Source organism: Sinocyclocheilus grahami, unplaced genomic scaffold, assembly GCF_001515645.1.
Source record: "Sinocyclocheilus grahami isolate Dianchi unplaced genomic scaffold, SAMN03320097.WGS_v1.1 scaffold470.1, whole genome shotgun sequence".
Taxonomy (NCBI): domain Eukaryota; kingdom Metazoa; phylum Chordata; class Actinopteri; order Cypriniformes; family Cyprinidae; genus Sinocyclocheilus; species Sinocyclocheilus grahami.
This window is the reverse complement of record NW_015505649.1, coordinates 390,296-410,686: the sequence shown is the minus strand read 5'-3', so window position 1 is coordinate 410,686 and position 20,391 is coordinate 390,296. Positions and strand designations below refer to the sequence as shown.

Below are 20,391 nucleotides of genomic sequence, written 5' to 3'. Positions count from 1 at the left end.
TTCCCTTAGGTGTAGATCTGCTGAATATGCAAATGGGTCTCTAACTTCATATTCTTATTTCTCTTCTCTTTACTGCGTTAAGCTTTTAACCCTTCCCTATACAAACTGTGTGTGTGTGTGTGTGTATGTCTATGTTAGACCAGTTTATGTGTTTATGTAGTATGTTAGACTAGTTTAAGTGTTTATGTAGTTAATAAAACCTTACTTGTATCACACTTGACGTGGTTCATTGTTTGCTCATAACTGGAGTCACTTAATCATGCAGATTTATGCTACAAGCTTTTGTAGAATTGTACAGTAAGGAAGTTATTTCCCTTAACCAGGAAATTAACGTTCTTAGAATTGACAAGACAGTTGACCCTGAGAGGTCAGCTAAATATCTACAGCGGATCTAAAATATTCATAATTAATTATAACTAGTTATGGTTAATTATTCATATTTCCCATGAGCTGATTCGTTACAATCTCTAATAGTTGTATTCAAATTTCATTGAGCGGCACATATGTGGAGCCAACAAGGGTCTCACTGTAAAGAGGGTGTGTGAGGGACTGTGTGTGAGCTAAGTGGTCTCAAGATGCCAAAAAAGACAATGGTGTCCCACAGTGATAATTTTACGCTATCCCATGATTCTCTGTCCTGAGCAGCAATAGTACAAGTTCTCTAACAGCAGTTTTTTTTGTGACAGGCAACCTGAAATGAACTGGAAGAACAGCTGGCAGACTAATGCTCAGCTCGGTAGCACCACATTCAGAAAACCACAGGGGGTTATGGGAATAGTAATACAAAAATTACACTGTTCCTTCACGATTGAATTGGATGCCCACAGACAGATTTGATTTAATTTGCTCACATCAGAAAGTCAAATCATCAATATAGCATGCTGGTATTGGAGCCGTGGCCTATTGCTCATGTGGGTGGTGCACATATTAATAAATATGTATGCATAAATAAGTTTTAAACTCAAGATATTAGAATTCCCAATGGTTATGCTGTGAGAAAAAAAGACACGCACAGTAATTGATATTTATGTCAAAATTGTTTTCTGATGCAAAAAAGATTCAAAACCACTTTGAGGTCTCACAGGAAAGGCAAATTATATAAGCTTCATTAGTTCCTGAGGGAATGTTTATTGAAAAAAAAGAAAAAAGTAGGAGAAAAGTGCCAGTTACACAGTCTGAATTCAGATATATATCAAGGGTCATTAAACAGTCGGAGCTTTCTATGAAGCTCAATTCTTTTCTCGCTCTTCATTTATACTGTGAAAATTAGCTGGTTATTGCTTCTATCTGCAAGTATCAGCACTGTGTGATCTGAGAAAAGGTTCCTCATAAAACTGACGAATCACCAGTGGATTCAATCTATATGCGGTTGGTGCACAGAAGCCACTTTAAAACAATGAGGAAGTACCACTTGTGCTGCTTTAAGAAAAATTCCTATATATTTGCTTATAGACTGTCAATCTAGAACGGTGGATACCTGAATCATCCGAATCCTTGATTTCCGGGGCGTCCTCCATGTCATCATCTGACATCTCCATTTCCTCCTCCCTCCGAATACCCATCAGCTCTTCGTTGTGGATGTTTCTGATCTCCTGTGAATGAGAGGAATAGAGTCTATAATCCCAACCGCTGCTGGATGATCTCTCACACATGAAATATATGAGCCGGAAATGTAATAAGCCATTCGATCAGATTGTAAAAAAGAGATTGGACTCGTCAAGTGCTATAAAAGCAGGCGGAGCTGCTCCAATGGTATTGATGCAGAGAGACACCTGATGTTGGTCGACCTTGTCTATGTGCGCAGTCAAACATTGCACAAGGACTCTTAATGTGTTATAATGGCTGCCAGTGGGGCTTAAACATGGCAGGAAGTGATTGCACAGTCACCACAGATCGGCAGGACCGGGAAGGGCCAGATGAAGCAGATGTCTAGGCATGGGCGCTGCCCTGTGGGCGCTCCTGATGGGGGAGCTCTCCGCCTAATGAGGCATGCACACAGCAATTGCATAAGGCTGTGCAAAGACACAACATGACCGCCACAGGGAGAGAGAGACTTACTCCCTGACAACAAACAAAAGGCCCGGCATAAACATTACCATCTGTCTAGCATAGCAACACATGATCTCACTGAGAATTACAGAGGTCGAGCAGGTAGCACGAAAGCAAACAGGCCCATCTGCCCAATCAGGAGAGGGATAGATGTTGTGGGGCTACTGCAGGAAAGCAGCTAGCTTTCCCGCTTTAAACTTTTCTCCAATCTTTAACACAGGACGTCTAGCTGCCCACAGTATAAATGGGCTGTGACTGAATTAAGGTTATCTAGGCAGCTGCAAATACCCACTTGCTTGGAATAACAATCAGCTTGAAGCGAGGAGAACCCACAATACTGACTGGACATTTCTGTGTTACAACCAACACTTACTGAAGCTTTGTTTATGCAAGAAATAGCCGGGAAAACTGGCAGGGGAACTCATCCGAAGCCGCCATCTTACCGTCACACTTACGAGAGAAGCACAGCGAGGGTTCAAACAGCTCCAAGGGTGAGAAGCAAAGTAAACATAGCTTAATAGTGTGTCATCTATTACCTATCACTTACTGTCACCTGCTCTAGAGATAACTAACCGGATTCAGGAGTGAAGCAACCTCCTCCTACAGCAGAGGATGTTTAAATGGCACTAATGGGCTCTGTTAGAACATAAACATTTCGAGTGTGAGGTTCAAAGGCTTGTGAAAGCTTGCCATATCCCTGAAGCCCTGCATTGTCATACTAGAGGGATTCCGACAGTATTGAGGTCGGCTCATAATGTAAAAGGTGAGAGAGGCCTGCTAACTCTCTCTTCTTCTCAAATGAGGCTTCACCTCATTGTGACAGCATAGAGAGCTTCCTGTCATAGCCACGGTGAAGCTAAGAGCACAATGCCAACCCGGGAATGAGAAGAAGCTCATATCTGAGTCTAAACAAATTCAACTTAAGTCAAGTGGCCAGGGCATTGGGCAAATGAGGGGATTGGAGGATGAAAACAGCAAGTGAGGACTACATCAGCTTCTTGGGTTGTTGCATACCCTTTCTTGTCATCTGATGGGAGAAATGAAAGAGGTGAAATAAGAGGAACGCAATAAAAGAAAGGACTCAATAAGGACACAGTTACTGCAGCATTAATAAGCTCCTTTCACAGATGAAGAACAGTGTGTTAAAATAACTCTACATGTAAATATTTCATTTGGAGACAAATCAGATAAAATGTCATTTAAAATTTCGAATAAGGCAGTCAATCAAGGACTCCGTTCATGAAGTTAACAAAGCACTAACTGGCAGTAATAGCAAATTGTCTTAATGTGATTCACAATGGGCTGAAAATTGATGAAATTTTTTGATGTTTCTGATGGAAACTCAAAATTTTTTCTCAACAGAAATTAAGAAGTATATCAGGAATGAATGAGAGAAAATTAATTACAACTATGAGATAGGAAACTATAAAGGATTATTTGGGACATGGTGCAACTCATTTTAAACACCTACCTTAAACAGTGAGGAGACTCTTTCGGCATTTACAGTACCTGCATCTTTAAGCTGTTCCAATGGCTTCAACTGAGCATGAAACAACATTTGCAAGCCATCCGTAGTGAAACACAAAATTCAACTAGAAAAAATGAAGGATGGGGCTTCAGCTTGTGATTTGATTGGATCATTAAAAGTGGCCGTTACATACTAGAACAAAGTCAGACCTGAATGCGAGTTTGTTGTTGACTGTAGATTACTACCCTTCTCCAACACACACTTTAAGGAGGCTGAAGGTCAAGTTTACCCACTAGAACATCTTGATGCATCTTGCTTCTTTTTTTTAATCATTTAGCATGTGCTATTATGCAGACAAACATGATTATTTTTTTGATGAATCATGCGCAATAGATACCAATTCATGTTTTATTTAAAGCCATGAGAATTAATTACTGTAAGCTTCTAGGAACTTGTTTTTATGACACATGGACAGTCCAGTCCTTGGTTGATTTCACACTCATCATTTGCATCATAGCAGGAGTTCTCAGTTTTATTAGATGTAAACAATATCAACCATCTGATCCATGTAAAACAGTGTTTTAATGTTGCCAGCAATGGGAATTAACGTGCTAACTAAACACTAATAATCAGAGAGATGTCTTAAAACTTACCTAATGACCACAGAAAACAGAGGAAAGACACAGAAAAAACACTTCAACAACAAAAATGTGGATTCATTAATTAGCTTACAGTATCTGTCTCCAGCTTCCACTAATAGAGAAGAAATATCTCTTTTACTGAGCTTTGGGGGTTTTGGAGTACCAATGATTTAAGATATTGGCATTTCTATTGTTTCTATCAGGAAAGACTCAATTTTACCTGCCGGTTGTGAACCGCTGAAATCTCAGGGTCAGACTCGGGTCACATTTTACAACCAGGGAGAGCTGAGCATTTAGACCATTAACATACCATTAACATTCAACTCAAAAGAAAATACACGGACTTCAGGATAGTTCAAGTACACATGGGGAGCTTGCAGGGAAGGGGAATTGGAAAAGACTAGTAACATACTGCATATTTAATTCTGAAGGTGTGAAGCATGAACACATTCACTTAAAGAGATGAAAACACCAACCTCTGCTTGCTTTCGCCACATGTCCAGGTTCTTGCGTTGGGCTTTGGAGAAATGGTCCCATGCCTTTTGTTTGGAAGCAGCGTGGAATACAGACACAATCTGCTCAACTGTGGCAGGGGATGCAGGGGCCAGTATGGGCGTCCAAAGAAAGAAAGAGAGAGAGGGGCGATTGGGAAGGTGCAGAGGAGTGAAAAAATTTGTGTCAGGTTGGAAGGAAGTGATGTTGTTTTCCCCTACCCCCCTCTATACAGCATAAACACTGAGCTGGGGTGACTGGTGTATCTACAGGGATGAGATCTGAATGAGATTACATTTCTGTCTCTTCTTTAAAAAAAAAATCATGTTAAAGGGAGAGTGCACCTAAAAATGAATATTCGGTCATCATTTACTCACACTCATGTCGTTCCAAATCTGTATTACTTTCGTTTTTTTCTGTAGAACACAAAATATATTGTGAAAGACGTCAGGGTCCAAACAACATTAGACCCCACTGACTTTCATTCTATGAAACACTGAGACATTTTTTTCAAAATATCTTGTTCCATGGAATAAAGAAAGGCATACAGGCTTGGAATGAAATGACGTTGAGTAAACGATGACAATTTTCTTTTTTGGATTAACTTTTTTTTATAAATAATTTTTTTAAACTTTGGTAGCTATGGACTGTTGTTGTATGCAATAAAACAGCAGCTGGAATATTCTGCCTAACATCTCCTTTTGTGGTCTGTGGAAGAAAGAAAATCCTACAGGTTTTGAATGACATGAGGGTGAGTCAATAATGACAGATTTTTAGACTCTTGGGAACTCTTCTGTCATGAAAACAAATTCCTCGTATGTGCCAAAGAAAGAAAGAGAGAGAGGGGCGATTGGGAAGGTGCAGAGGAGTGAAAAAATTTGTGTCAGGTTGGAAGGAAGTGATGTTGTTTTCCCCTACCCCCCTCTATACAGCATAAACACTGAGCTGGGGTGACTGGTGTATCTACAGGGATGAGATCTGAATGAGATTACATTTCTGTCTCTTCTTTAAAAAAAAAATCATGTTAAAGGGAGAGTGCACCTAAAAATGAATATTCGGTCATCATTTACTCACACTCATGTCGTTCCAAATCTGTATTACTTTCGTTTTTTTCTGTAGAACACAAAATATATTGTGAAAGACGTCAGGGTCCAAACAACATTAGACCCCACTGACTTTCATTCTATGAAACACTGAGACATTTTTTTCAAAATATCTTGTTCCATGGAATAAAGAAAGGCATACAGGCTTGGAATGAAATGACGTTGAGTAAACGATGACAATTTTCTTTTTTGGATTAACTTTTTTTTATAAATAATTTTTTTTAACTTTGGTAGCTATGGACTGTTGTTGTATGCAATAAAACAGCAGCTGGAATATTCTGCCTAACATCTCCTTTTGTGGTCTGTGGAAGAAAGAAAATCCTACAGGTTTTGAATGACATGAGGGTGAGTCAATAATGACAGATTTTTAGACTCTTGGGAACTCTTCTGTCATGAAAACAAATTCCTCGTATGTGTAAACATACCTGGCAATAAAAACTCATTCTGATTCTTCTCATTCTGAGATTAAACAGCAGAATAATTAATTCCTTAGCATTACCTGAAATCAACTGTTCCTTCTTTCTCAATTACCACAACACACCTCTCACCTTCATCGACTCTGCTGGCCGGATAGTCAAAGCATCTCCTGTATTTTAAGAGTACATCAAGTGGAAGCCTAATGAGATGAATGTTTCATCTATGACAGGCTGGGCTCATTACTTCAGTGTGTATAGATTAGAGAGGACGTCTCACTTATGTAAACTCATTAAAGCAAACTTTCCAGAAATAGTCATCTGTTCAGAATTAAGAGACGAGGCAGTCAATCAACTATTTTGGGGGCGTGAGTGCTTTGGATATTCAAGATACATGGCAGCAATTTCCTGTGAGAATGCAAGACAGGAGGAAGGCGCAGGACGAAAGGGGAACAGCTGCTGGAATCACAGCTGCTAATAGAATGTGCTGCTCTGACATCTATGACATAAACTCTGTTCCAAAATCTAGCAATCTGCCAACCTAGACGGTGTTTTGAGGTAACATCGGTGCGCTAATGACATGAAAGCTGAACCAAAAAGCAGGCAGCATAATTATGCACATTCCTGTGCCCTAAACGTAAGGCAGCACCACACGTATCCTTTGTAGAGAAAAAAAATCATCATCCAAAAGGGTGGACAAGGCAAAACATACACTATCATCCAAAAATTTGGACGTTTCTTAAGCAGCCAATCAGCGTATTAGAATGAAGGATCATGTTAATGATGTTGAAAATCCAGCTTTGCAACACAGGAATACATTAAAATTAAAATATAGCAGCTATTTTAAATCATAATATAATTTCACAATATTACTGTTTGTATTGTATTGTATTTGTATTGTATTTTTTATTAAAACAAATGCAGCCTTTGTGAGCATAAGAGACTTATTTAAAAAAACATGAAAAAATCTTACCAACCTCAACTTTCGAAAGGTAGTGCATTACGTTAAATTTCGAGAAATATCAGTAAAATACATCAATGCAAAAATGGAGTGCTTTGCCAACTATTTTGTGATTGTGATGCCTTTTTTGTGTTGGTTAATTATAATGTCTTGCTCTTATATTAGCAAAATACTAAAGCAAAGGTTGGTACGTTCCAAAAAATTCCATTTCAGTTATTTTGCACAAGATTCCTTAATTTCGTTGCATCGCATAGATCACTGGAAATTGCCAATTCTTGTTGAACCCAAATGACTTCAGCTTGGTTTATCACTATTTAACACTGTCAGTGTGAACGGCCCTTCAGAAGGAAACCGACAGCGAGGCATCTCACTAGGTTTTGTCCTCTAGACTTCATCAACTGTACTATTATTTTAAATCTCAGTGTGCCTGTTACTTTAAGTGATATTTATTTTGCACAAGATTCCTTAATTTCGTTGCATCGCATAGATCACTGGAAATTGCCAATTCTTGTTGAACCCAAATGACTTCAGCTTGGTTTATCACTATTTAACACTGTCAGTGTGAACGGCCCTTCAGAAGGAAACCGACAGCGAGGCATCTCACTAGGTTTTGTCCTCTAGACTTCATCAACTGTACTATTATTTTAAATCTCAGTGTGCCTGTTACTTTAAGTGATATTCGATAAAGTCTTTAAACTAGCTACTCTCATGACTAGATCATTTGAGACCATCATATCATCTTTCAAAGAGTTTCTGCATGTGCAATGCATCATGGATCCAAAAAAAGTGTCTGGGAAATGACATCAAAGCATCCATCAGCCTAAGTGATGTAACTGCAGGACTGAGAGACTAAAGCATATGGTGAGTGCTTTGGATCTTCAAGATACATGGCAGTAATTTCCTGTGAGAATGCAAGACAGGAGGAAGGCGCAGGACAAAAGGGGAACAGCTGCTGGAATCACAGCTGCTAATAGAATGTGCTGCTCTGACATCTATGACATAAACTCTGTTCCAAAATCTAGCAATCTGCCAACCTAGACGGTGTTTTGAGGTAACATCGGTGCGCTAATGACATGAAAGCTGAACCAAAAAGCAGGCAGCATAATTATGCACATTCCTGTGCCCTAAACGTAAGGCAGCACCACACGTATCCTTTGTAGAGAAAAAAAATCATCATCCAAAAGGGTGGACAAGGCAAAACATACACTATCATCCAAAAATTTGGACGTTTCTTAAGCAGCCAATCAGCGTATTAGAATGAAGGATCATGTTAATGATGTTGAAAATCCAGCTTTGCAACACAGGAATACATTAAAATTAAAATATAGCAGCTATTTTAAATCATAATATAATTTCACAATATTACTGTTTGTATTGTATTGTATTTGTATTGTATTTTTTATTAAAACAAATGCAGCCTTTGTGAGCATAAGAGACTTATTTAAAAAAACATGAAAAAATCTTACCAACCTCAACTTTCGAAAGGTAGTGCATTACGTTAAATTTCGAGAAATATCAGTAAAATACATCAATGCAAAAATGGAGTGCTTTGCCAACTATTTTGTGATTGTGATGCCTTTTTTGTGTTGGTTAATTATAATGTCTTGCTCTTATATTAGCAAAATACTAAAGCAAAGGTTGGTACGTTCCAAAAAATTCCATTTCAGTTATTTTGCACAAGATTCCTTAATTTCGTTGCATCGCATAGATCACTGGAAATTGCCAATTCTTGTTGAACCCAAATGACTTCAGCTTGGTTTATCACTATTTAACACTGTCAGTGTGAACGGCCCTTCAGAAGGAAACCGACAGCGAGGCATCTCACTAGGTTTTGTCCTCTAGACTTCATCAACTGTACTATTATTTTAAATCTCAGTGTGCCTGTTACTTTAAGTGATATTCGATAAAGTCTTTAAACTAGCTACTCTCATGACTAGATCATTTGAGACCATCATATCATCTTTCAAAGAGTTTCTGCATGTGCAATGCATCATGGATCCAAAAAAAGTGTCTGGGAAATGACATCAAAGCATCCATCAGCCTAAGTGATGTAACTGCAGGACTGAGAGACTAAAGCATATGGTGCCAGCGGCTTGATGGATGCATGACATCATTACTGATGGTATAACATGACCTATGCAGATTCACTCAGAGATCCCATTTCTCTCCCTGAGAGGGGCTTAATAAACCCTGGGGAGTCAGGAAGGCTGCCAAACACATCTGTCTGCAGCAAAGACATGCTCAAGAGTGAGAGAGGCCCGATCGATAGTGACTTCAGCATCCTTTAATTTGATGGAAGAGATCGATGGCAAAGCCAGGACGGAGAGCATGTGCCTGAGTGTATGCACGTCTGAAGTTGTGTAGGTGTGTGTAAGTGTGCACTATGCTTTCAGTCTGATGTGCAGCAACCCTGTCATGACAAAGTGTCAGTTGTTTTGCATGTTCACTATTCACAAATGAAAATTGTGTAGTGATAGTTAAACTTGTGGCCAAAACAACAGCCTCTAGCTGTGCAAGCTTGATTTCATGCATCATTACAAAATGTGTCGGACTGCAATCACAAGTTCATAATGCAAATCAAGGACATGTTTCTTCTCAGCGTTGCCGCAAGGCCAGCTATCATTATGGTCTTCACTACAGACAGTTTTCAACTGTCATGGCAGAGCAACAGTCTGAAAGGAATCTTGCTCAGCATGTTGATTTAATGGCACAGACATTTGAAGATAACTTAATCACCCCAATGATGAATGCGGCCAAGTACAGGGATTTCCTGGACGAAAACCTTCTCCAGAGTTCTCAGGACCTCAGACTGGGCCGAAGGTTTACGTTCCAACAAGACAATGACCCTAAGCACACAGCTAAAATAACGAAGGAGTGGCTTCACAACAACTCTGTGACTGTTCTTGAATGGCCCAGCCAGAGCCCTGACTTAAACCCAATTGAGCATCTCTGGAGAGACCTAAAAATGGCTGTCCACCAACGTTTACCATCTAACCTGACAGAACTGGAGAGGATCTGCAAGGAGGAATGGCAGAGGATCCCCAAATCCAGGTGTGAAAAACTTGTTGCGTCTTTCCCAAAAAGACTCATGGCTGTATTAGATCAAAAGGGTGCTTCTACTAAATACTGAGCAAAGGGTCTGAATACTTAGGACCATGTGATATTTCAGTTTTTCTTTTTTAATAAATCTGCAAAAATGTCAACAATTGTGTTTTTCTGTCAATATGGGGTGCTGTGTGTACATTAATGAGGAAAAAAAATTAATTTAAATGATTTTAGCAAATGGCTGCAATATAACAAAGAGTGAAACATTTAAGGGGGTCTGAATACTTTCCGTACCCACTGTATATACTTGTTGTCTCCCATATTTGTGCAATAATAAGAAAGCTGTTTTTGTGAGGTTGTTTACAGAAACATTAACACTTTTACTACAAACCATTCATTAGATGGGGCAAATACAGATTTGGTTTGTGACAGCACCCGTCTGCCGTCTCAGCCGGAATCCACCGTCTTAAGCTGGAAAAGTCTTACCCAGAAGTCCCCTGTCACCGAGTCCCACCTGCCACTGCGACAACCTGCTGCTCTATCCTCCTGCAGGGCTGCAACCCCAGCAAGCTCTTAGCGGTATCCTGCATTTCATTATTTATTTTGCTGTGAGTTCTGTCTGCGTTCAGATAAGACAGATGCTGGACTGTCACAATGCTTTCTCTCCTCTGCGTGTTCTGCACGTGTGCAGACATCACTAGAGTGCCAGATTCTTCTTTTTTGTTGTTGTTTTTGTATCTGCTGCATGCAGATAAAAGGTTGGACAGTGTTAAATACCAGGGGAAGCTACTAGAAGTTGCTCTTAAGGTGACATGATTTTTCTGATGAAACATCTGTAGCTAGTTTTCCTGATAGAAGATAACTCTGACAGACAGCTCGAGCAGGCTTGGTACAACATCAGTACTGTCACTATTTCCTCAAGCAGACGCTCTAAACCAATTAGAATAACCTGACAGGCTTCAGAAGGAAATATCTATAAGGGAAAACACAAGCAAACAAACAAAGAGAAAAGACATTTTCTGGCAGATGAAGTCTGTATCTCAGGGAAGGTGCTGATTTGTCTCTTCTAAACAATAAAACTCCCTTGGATTTCAACCTGTCTCTAGAGAAGAGTCGTAATCGTAAATATGTTTATGTCTGCGGATGCTTGTGAAACTCCATCTCTGTATGACTACAGTGTGTGGCACAATGCTCTGACAGACAGACATCAGTGATGTGGTGTTGTGCAGTGGTGACTGTGAAGGGATATCCAGAAACTTACCATGACATTCAAATTAGGTCAGGTTACTGTATGACATCACTCATAAATCAAGCATTATTCCTGATCTTCACGTCCATGGGACGGAGAACCATGACTGGACCAGGAACTCCAATCGTATCAATAATAATAGCAGCCGAGTCAGTATAGGAGGAGTAACACTTTCTATGAAACCTGTATATTGATGCAGAATAATTCATAATGCCTTATTATGCAACCTTATAATCAATTATATGTTCTTGTTAATACTTTAACCATGGTTATAACACTTTCAAGAGTATGAAGCATTAAACTCTATGATCTGCATCACATTTCTGTGCATTTACTCTTTAAAGGTGTTACCATGAAAGTATTAGGTTTTATAGTGCATTATAGGGAAAGACTCACATGAGGTATTCTACTGAATAATATATATACAAAACAGATTATTCACTTTTTATTCAACAAACACAAAGATGAAGGATTTTTCTGGCAAGTCTGCAAAGCCAATATGACTAATTTTATGACTAAGTGTGGTGTGAACTTTAACATTCATGTATTCTCTCTACAATGTATTTCTAAAAGCAACTGCTACAGAGTCACCTGCAAAGAAAAAGCACTGATTTTTGTGCAGAGTTGTACAATGCCCCCCCCCCCCTTTCCCCCCCCCCCCCCTTTGTTCACCACTTTTATCTTTATTTTATAGCATAGTCATAAAACATAATAAATAATTCAATGAATTATTCATGATATTTTTGCTATAACAAGGAACTATAAATGGAATATTGTTACATCTAAAAATGGGCTTTTGTGGTTTGAACACACCTTACAATATCCAGATACAGACAATTTCCACAGATACATACAGTACATTACCATTCAAAAGTCTGTGGTCAATAAGATTTTATGTTTCTGAAAGAAGTCTCTTCTTCTCACCAAGGCTGCATTTATTTAATCAAAAATACAGTAAAAACAGTAATTACATTTTTCAAAATGAATGTATTTTTGATTAAATAAATTACATTTTAAAATAACAGTTTTTTTATTTTTATGTATTTTAAAATATAATATATTTCTGTGATGCGCAGCTGTATTTTCAGCATCATTCCTCCAGTCGTCAGTGTCACATGATCTTCAGAAATCAGTCTAATATGCTGATCTGCTGCTCAAGAAACATTTATTTTTATTATCAAGATTATTTGATGTTTTTCAAGATTATTTGATGAACAGAAAGTTCAAAAGAACAGCATTTATTTGAAATAGAAGTGTTTTATAACAATATAAATGTCTTTACTGCCATTTTTATTAAACAATTTATATGTCCATGTATTACTTTCCAAAGAAAGACCCCAAACATCTGAAGGGTAGTGCATTATGAGGAATTGTGAATACCTTTATCATGCATCAAACATCCAGGTTTCACAGAAAGTGTTATGAAACAGTTAAAAGCCTATGCATATGTGCATTGTTGAGTGGCATGTCATCAGAAGTGTATCTGATTCTCTACAAGCTCAAGTCAAGGTTATGTGAGCAATCAGTCAAGCTAGTCATGACAATCTAGTGATTGGGGTTACTTACTTTTAATCTATGAAGGGTCATCAGGTGTGCTGTCCAGAGACTAAGCAGCTAAATGATCTACACATGCCTGATAGGTTACAGATGACAGGCCTGTAGCTGTGCGCTAATGCTTCACATACTCTACCTCCTTCTGCATTCAGCTCAAAGTGGTATAGGCGTCTGGAGAACTTACCTTTGGTCCACACTGATCTCAGATCAAAGCGTGAACACTATAAAACCCAATCGTGGAAAAGCTGCAGAGTAAAAGTAACTGACGGCAAAGCGTAAACTGCTTCTGAGGTCAAAAGTTGGGCAGATTTTCTTAGAGTAAACAGTAAAACAACCTTTGCCATTGCATTCAAAAGTGTAGCTTTCTAAATGAATACGTCTGAATGCCTCCTGCTGGTACTTCAGTAAATACACGCCACGCTGGAACATTTAATTACACTTTCTTCAACAGATGCATATGTATGATTTTTGTTTTGTTTTGCAAATTTCTCATTTTTAAGGCAAGATTTTATCTGCCTTGACCTTTCAATAAGTCTGTATTCATTTTTGTTCCATTTCTTGAACCCCAGTTGCATTTTAATGAAATATTCTCTCAATATGGCCACAACCCCCCACACATTGAATCAAAAGCACACTGAACATTACGTCTGGCCATGCATCAAGGAAACTATATGTGTGTGAGTGGTATTTCCATTTCTCTGGGCATTGGATCAATCAGGTACAAAGCACTGCTGCGTTGAGAGCACTATCATGATGGCAGGAAGTGAAGTGTAATCATGCGGTAGCTGACAGCACCCATTTATTGAATGCTTCCTTTTGTGTCTGATAGTATGGATGAAACTATGCTGACGTCACACAACTGGGCTCTTCAGACAAGAAGCTTTTAGTCCTGATGTGAGCTGCTCTGCAGTTCTAATGATCTGTTAAAAATTACATAATGTGATAATGCTCACTAAGTGTAATACAAAGTTATTATAAAGTGATACCTATGGTTTATAGTGAAGAAATATACACAAGTTGTTCCTGAACAATCAACAAAACCAATTCTAAAGATATTCAATATTTGAATTAGTTGGACATACACTACCATTCAAAAATTTAGGGTTGAAAATACTTTTTTTTTGTGTGCAAAAGATTAATACTTAAAGATGCATTCAATTGATCAAAGTTGACAGTAAAGTAATTTATAATGTTGCATAAGATTTCTATTTAAATAAATGCTGTTTTTCTATTCTAGTTTGGTTGTAAATATTGATAATAATCGGAAATGTTTCTTAAGCAGCAAATCAGCACATTAGAATGATGTGACACTGAAGACAGCAATAATGATGCTGAAAATTCAGCTTCAATAAACTTTCACAAAATTACTTTTTTACTGTATTGTTTTGTGAATAAATGCAAAGAGCAGAAGAGATTTCCTTCAAAAAATTCAAGAAGTCTTACTGACTCCAAACTTTTGAACGGTACTGTTTATCAAGTTACTGATCACACATTTTCATATATAAAGCCCAACTGTTCTAAATGTGAATTGTGGCGTATAAAATTAAAATAACCACCCGAAGATGTGTGAAATGTGTTATCAAATCTCTGTATTAGTCAGTGGTCATGTATTTGCCCTTACATTTGCTCTGAAAGGTGAAATCATTTCAGGGTTTGTGCAATGCCTCAGAGAAATGCAAATCTTGTAGTCCAAACGAGCCGTTCGTTATAGTTCTTGAAAAGGGATTTTTAAAAAACGAAATATCTCCCTTTGGAGTGGACTCTGAGATTTGTAACTTTCTAGATCTTTTTTATGCCCAAACATACACACTGACTAAAATTAAAAAAGTGAAAAAGCATAATAGGACCTCTTTAAAATAATTTCCAGTTCTATTTGAAAATCTTTTATGTGTCTGAGTGCCTGAAAACCCCAAAGTGTTTTTTTTTTTGTATAAGTAGTCATTTTATCATCAGTAATTTAACATTTCTCCAAGCCTAGTGAGGTGCAAATGTGCTCATGATGCCCAAAAATGCTGTCTGGGTAAGCAGCTTGCTAGGTTTTAAGACAGAAGCAACATCTGTAACACTCACATTGTACTAAAATCCCAGCAAGGGCGTTCTTAAACTTCTCCTTGGCCTCCTCCATCTCCTTCTCATGGGCGGCCTTCTCGTTCATCAGCCGGCGAATGTGGCTGTTGGAGGACTGGATCATGGAATAGATGTTGTTGGCGTTTCTGCGGTTTACCTCCCCTCGTTCCACCCAGGTCAGCAGGACACGCACGGCCTCGGCAAACTTGGAGTCGTCTGAGTGCAGAAAGAAAAAACGGTGGGGGAGAAACAGATGGTGGGACGAGAGTTGAGTACAATGTTGGAGAGGAACACTTCTCATCTGGGACCTTCTAGTGTCAAAACGTATTAGCAAGACATGTTTACTGGGCCAAAAAAGACAGAGAATGCACACTAGCAAAGTAGAGGACATTTAGGAGAGGACAAGAGGACAGGGACGGACATCGACAGCATGCAACAGGTTTGGACGATCAAACCTTGTCAATCATACACTCTTAAAAATAAAGGTGCTTCAAAAGGTTCTTCAAGCGATGCCATAGAAGAACCATTTTTGGTTCCACAAAGAACCATTCAGTCAAAGGTTCTTTAAAGAACCATCTCTTTCTTACCTTTTTGTAATCTGAAGAACCTTCTTTCACTACAAAGAACCTTTTGTGAAACAGAAAGGTTCTTCAGATGTTAAAGGTTCTTTATGGAACCATTTAGACAAAAAGGTTCTTCTATGGCATCGTGAAGCACCTTTATTTTTAAGAGTGTAACTCACGGATATTATTGTGTGCTTTCTGTTAAAAGTGGTAATATTACTTAAAAAATGGATTCAGTTGTTCATGAAGTCCTGAGACACACAGGTGTGTGTGTGTGTGTGTGTGTGTGTGTGTGTGTGTGCAAGAGAACGGAAAACAGTCAAGCTGATTGCTCCGAACTACAAAGCTTTGGCTTGCAACTTTCGGCTGGGAATGAGATGAGAAACAGAAAACTGAAAATCACTGTAATGAATGCCACAGGGAGTCTCTTCCAGAAATCTATTATTCTTTAGTGTTGTTGAGCTTATTTAAAATCTGCAAATTAAAAACACAAAAACAAAAACAAAACAAAAAGAAGAGTTTGGCAGAGATTTGCTGAGCTGTTTGGCATTAAGTGTGCAACAGATGAAGCACTGTTGCTGTCTGCACACCGAAGATGACTGACTTTACAAAACAACAACAAAAAGACAAACATAATGATTATTATTATTCTTGCTGTAGTCCTGTAAAGCACACAAACACATGTCTGCCTGAGAATTCTAGGGGGCTTTGATTTATTTATGGATGTCCTAACTACAGATAATCAGAAAACACTGTCAAATAATTTAAACAAATAATCCATCAACCCTTTTAAGACTGCATCAATGTGTCGTCAAATTGAAATCCCTCTCCATCAGACTTGGTTGCTCATTTATCTGATTTAGACTCAAAAATAATTGTCAAAAACTGCCCAACATTGATTATACAGAAACATCTAGCAGATATAAGGATGCCGTGGAGATTTTCTGCAGCAAACAGCATGCAAAATCATCTTGTCCTCTCGTCCCTTCATCTATTACCTGAGAAAAGTGAGCAGAACTGCATTCCCACTGCATATAAACCATTACATACGGAAAAGTGGTTAATACACATGGCTAATTTCAACTGATTTCCTCTCAAAAGCTTCTCTATAATACACTTTTCTCTCTCAGACAGAGAATCGAGATGCACTCGCAAAACAGATGGTTTCTATTAAACCACATGGAACGTCAAACTCAAAGAGACAAATAGCTTTTTGATGCATCCAGCCAACAGGCACACTGACTGTAGGAGCCTCTTCACAAGCATCAGGAAACAACAGAGGTGTGACAGACAAAAGCAACAAAATCACTGTGACAGAAGTATGACACGTCACATGTCCCACCTTTGAGCTTTTCTCCTAACTGGCTGCATTCGTGCTCAGAGAAATGGACGATGGGGGGCGGCGAGGGGGGCCGCAGGCGGTCCTCTTCTATCCTGCGCCGGTGCCTCTCTTCCCGGGCAAGCATGCGCTGTCTGCACTCCCACTCGTACAGGTCATCTCGAGCCTGAGCGAAATCTACATGCAGCCGGCCTGTGTCCTTCTTATCTGTGCTTGATCCCAGCCTGATCCTATAACCTACAGGACAGGGAAATGGAAATGGACAATGACATTGGAAAAGGATAGGGAAGAGAATGGAAGGTAAGGAAAAGAATGTGGAAATGGAAGGGGAAACAGAGTAAAGCCAAAGTAAAGACAAGAATGAGAAAGAGGAAAGGAACGGTAAAGAAAAAGGAAAGGAAATTACAAAATAAAAAGGGAAAAGGAAAGAACAGGACAACAAAAAAAGGAAAATAAGAAGAACAGGAAGAGAAATGGAGCAAAGGAAAGAAGAACAGGAAGGGGAGGAAAGGACAGGACAGGAAAAAATGAAAAGAAAAGAAGAACGGGAAACGGAGCAAAGGAAATGGGGAAGGTGAAACAGAAGGGGAAGGGGAATAAAGGAATGGACAAGAAAAGAGGAAACCAAATGATCAAAGTAAAAGAAATGGGTAAGAGGTAAAAGAATGGGAAGCGGAGTAAAGGAAAAACAATAGAAGACAGGAAAGGAAAATAAAGCAAAGAGGAAATAAAAGGAAAAAGGAAGAGGAAGGGGAAACCAAGCAAAGGAAAAGAAAGGAAAGAGGAAGAGGAAGGGGAAACAGAAAAAAAAGATAATAATGGAAATGGAAATGAGGAAAAGAAGTTAAAGGGGAGTAAAGGACAGGACAAGAAAAGACGGAAGAGCAATAAAAGAAAAAAAACAGAAAAGAGGAAATGGAAAGAAAGAGAAGGGCAAATGGAATTATAGAAAAGGACAGGACAAGAAAAGAGTGGAAAGGAAATAGAAAATGGAGGAAAATACAAGTTGAGTGCAAGAAGTTAAATGGTAATAAAGGAAGGAGAACAAGACGAGAAAATGAAAGCAGTAGAAAAACAATTAGCCTTAACAAACTGCAGGAATGTAATGAGAAAAACACCATATTAGCAACAGTGATTCATGAAGTGACCTGTGACAAAGAGCCTCCCACAAACTCTCTCTGATGCTTAATCTGCACTTTTAACATGTGCTTGCTGACATATTAAGGCCAAACCATGCATATTTGTCTATTCTGTGTAAAATGTAAAAAGCCCCCAATGTTACACTCAGATGAGGAAATTGAAGCCAGAACCCAACCAGCACAGATAACCATGAAGGATGAGAATAATTTGGCTTGTGATAGGGATGAAAAAAGAAAGCGATTTTATATTAAGGTTCATATATTCAGCATAAAAAAGAAAATTGCTTGGAAAAGTATCTTGACAAATGGCCAAGCGATATGTGAAAGAGGCTCCAGTGAATTCTGAATCGTATGATGCTGCGAGTACATTACAGAGAGGCTGAAAAGTGTTTTTAAGGAGAATGTATATTCACAGACGGCCGTGTCAACAGAAATGAGAGAAAGAGCTTCATGGTTTGCTTCCGCCTCTCTATCACTGCTTTACAGCCTAGAGACGCTGATAAATATTTTACGCAATGTGTTCACGTTAGAAATGAGCACCATAATTTATGGAAAGGCCTGCAGAGCTCCGTCAGGAGGCCACGCAATATATAGGGCGCCGCTCCAGTCTCACCCCTCTCCACTGAGAGAGCAACACTCAGAGAAGAATAAATAATAGACAAGGTATTATTGAAGCGGCCGGCATTTGCGTTCTGTGGCTGAGAGGGACATCCTAATATTTGCATACAAAGACTGATTTAAGATGTGACTGGATAAGAGAAGCAGCTCATGCGACCGGTGTCAAGGAGGTCAGTGATATGCAACGTTCAAAGTTAGAAATGTATTACTAGGTGTCAGCGCTTGTCAGGGACTCTCGACGGCCAGCGTCTACAGATCTTTGAGTGATGTGTGGAAGCCCCGCCTCCCTAATTAATTCTGCATCAATCCATCAAGTCCAGAGGGAACTTGTGGGCACATGGGCCTCATTTCCATTAGATAAAAGTTAAAGTGAAATTATTCTAAATCACTTGACGTGGCACATAAGCATCATTTTTGTATTCTTGCTTATGACATTGTGAAATTACAGGTGCAATCTACAATGAATGTACACATTTTGTATAAATGTATAAAATATTCAACTGAAATATTTCAATGACATATGTAAATGAAAATAAAAACAAATCTAAAAATGAAATTCATATGAACAGCATATATACAGAGTTCTGGCATGAAACTCTAGATGGCGCAGTCTGATAGGTCTAACTCAATCTGACCTAATGACATCATTATCACATGGGACAGCTGATTGGTTCTCTCCTGTATCGGTAGCCAATGAGCTCGCTGCTCAACATTCAAATATATGACTAGTGCTTGCTGTAGCAGTTGAGGCTTACTTCAGAAACCCTCCACCTTCCCCAGCTCCAATTGTATAGATCTGCTGTGAGGTGATTCATGTATGTTATATTTGCAGCAGCAAAATTTCTTACATGTTCACAGCAGCATGTCGTGGATGCATTGTCAGAAACAAGTCTCGTTACTTGCTCTGCCGCAGCAGCAGCAGCGTAGCAGATCTATTCCGCCAAGACCAAATACATTAACATTGCCATGTACATTACCATGCCAATCCCTCCGAGAGTTGTCATGACAGAAATATATATAGGTCAGTAACTTTTTATTAATTCTAAAAATTGCCTGAGAAAACAATCTGGTTTAGTGTGATTATCAAATCACAAAGACTGCATTGTAATAATATGAATATGTCATTTGATGTGCCGCCTTGTGATCTTTTCACACGAGTCACACATGTTTTTCCACCAAAATAAAAGCTCTATGGTTTAATGTTTGAAAGCAACGAAAAAGCAAGCATAAATATTAGCATTGCAATTGTACTGTTGTTATATAAAATAATAAAAAAAGCAGTGTTATACTGACATTTCTAATGATTTAATTTTTTATAAATTAAAAAAAAAGATGACTATTATTATTTTCCCTAATTTGTTCTGCCTGTTTTTTTCATGAAATAATGCAAATACAGTTTCATGGACAGTAAAAAATATTTCACTGGCCACTGACAAGTGTATAGTAAAAAATATTTCACTGGCCACTGAGAAGTGTATGACATACACACACACACACACACACACACACACACACACACATAGATAGAGGAAGAAGATGCAAAAACCTCCAAGTCTGAGATTTTTTTCTTTTAAATGAGCATTTTCATCAGGCATTTTCAACATGTTTAAGTTCAGTAATTTTACTTTAATGCCAAAGAAACAGTTATTAGTCAGTTATTGAATGCCTTATTTTCAAAAATGTCCAATGA

The 20,391-nt window shown here is 38.6% G+C and overlaps 1 protein-coding gene across 1 annotated transcript in view; it reads right to left on the bottom strand.

Moving 5' to 3' along the window:
- The window catches only part of LOC107553323 (ecto-NOX disulfide-thiol exchanger 2-like), a 273,927-nt gene that overhangs the window by 28,075 nt on the left and 225,461 nt on the right, over nucleotides 1-20,391 (bottom strand). Inside the window, exons 8-11 of the mRNA XM_016235520.1 lie at nucleotides 16,948-17,181; nucleotides 15,046-15,258; nucleotides 4,635-4,741; nucleotides 1,478-1,592 (exon numbers count right to left, since the gene is read on the bottom strand). Coding sequence (XP_016091006.1) covers nucleotides 1,478-1,592; nucleotides 4,635-4,741; nucleotides 15,046-15,258; nucleotides 16,948-17,181 — 669 coding nt within the window. The remainder of the gene's footprint in view (nucleotides 1-1,477; nucleotides 1,593-4,634; nucleotides 4,742-15,045; nucleotides 15,259-16,947; nucleotides 17,182-20,391) is intronic.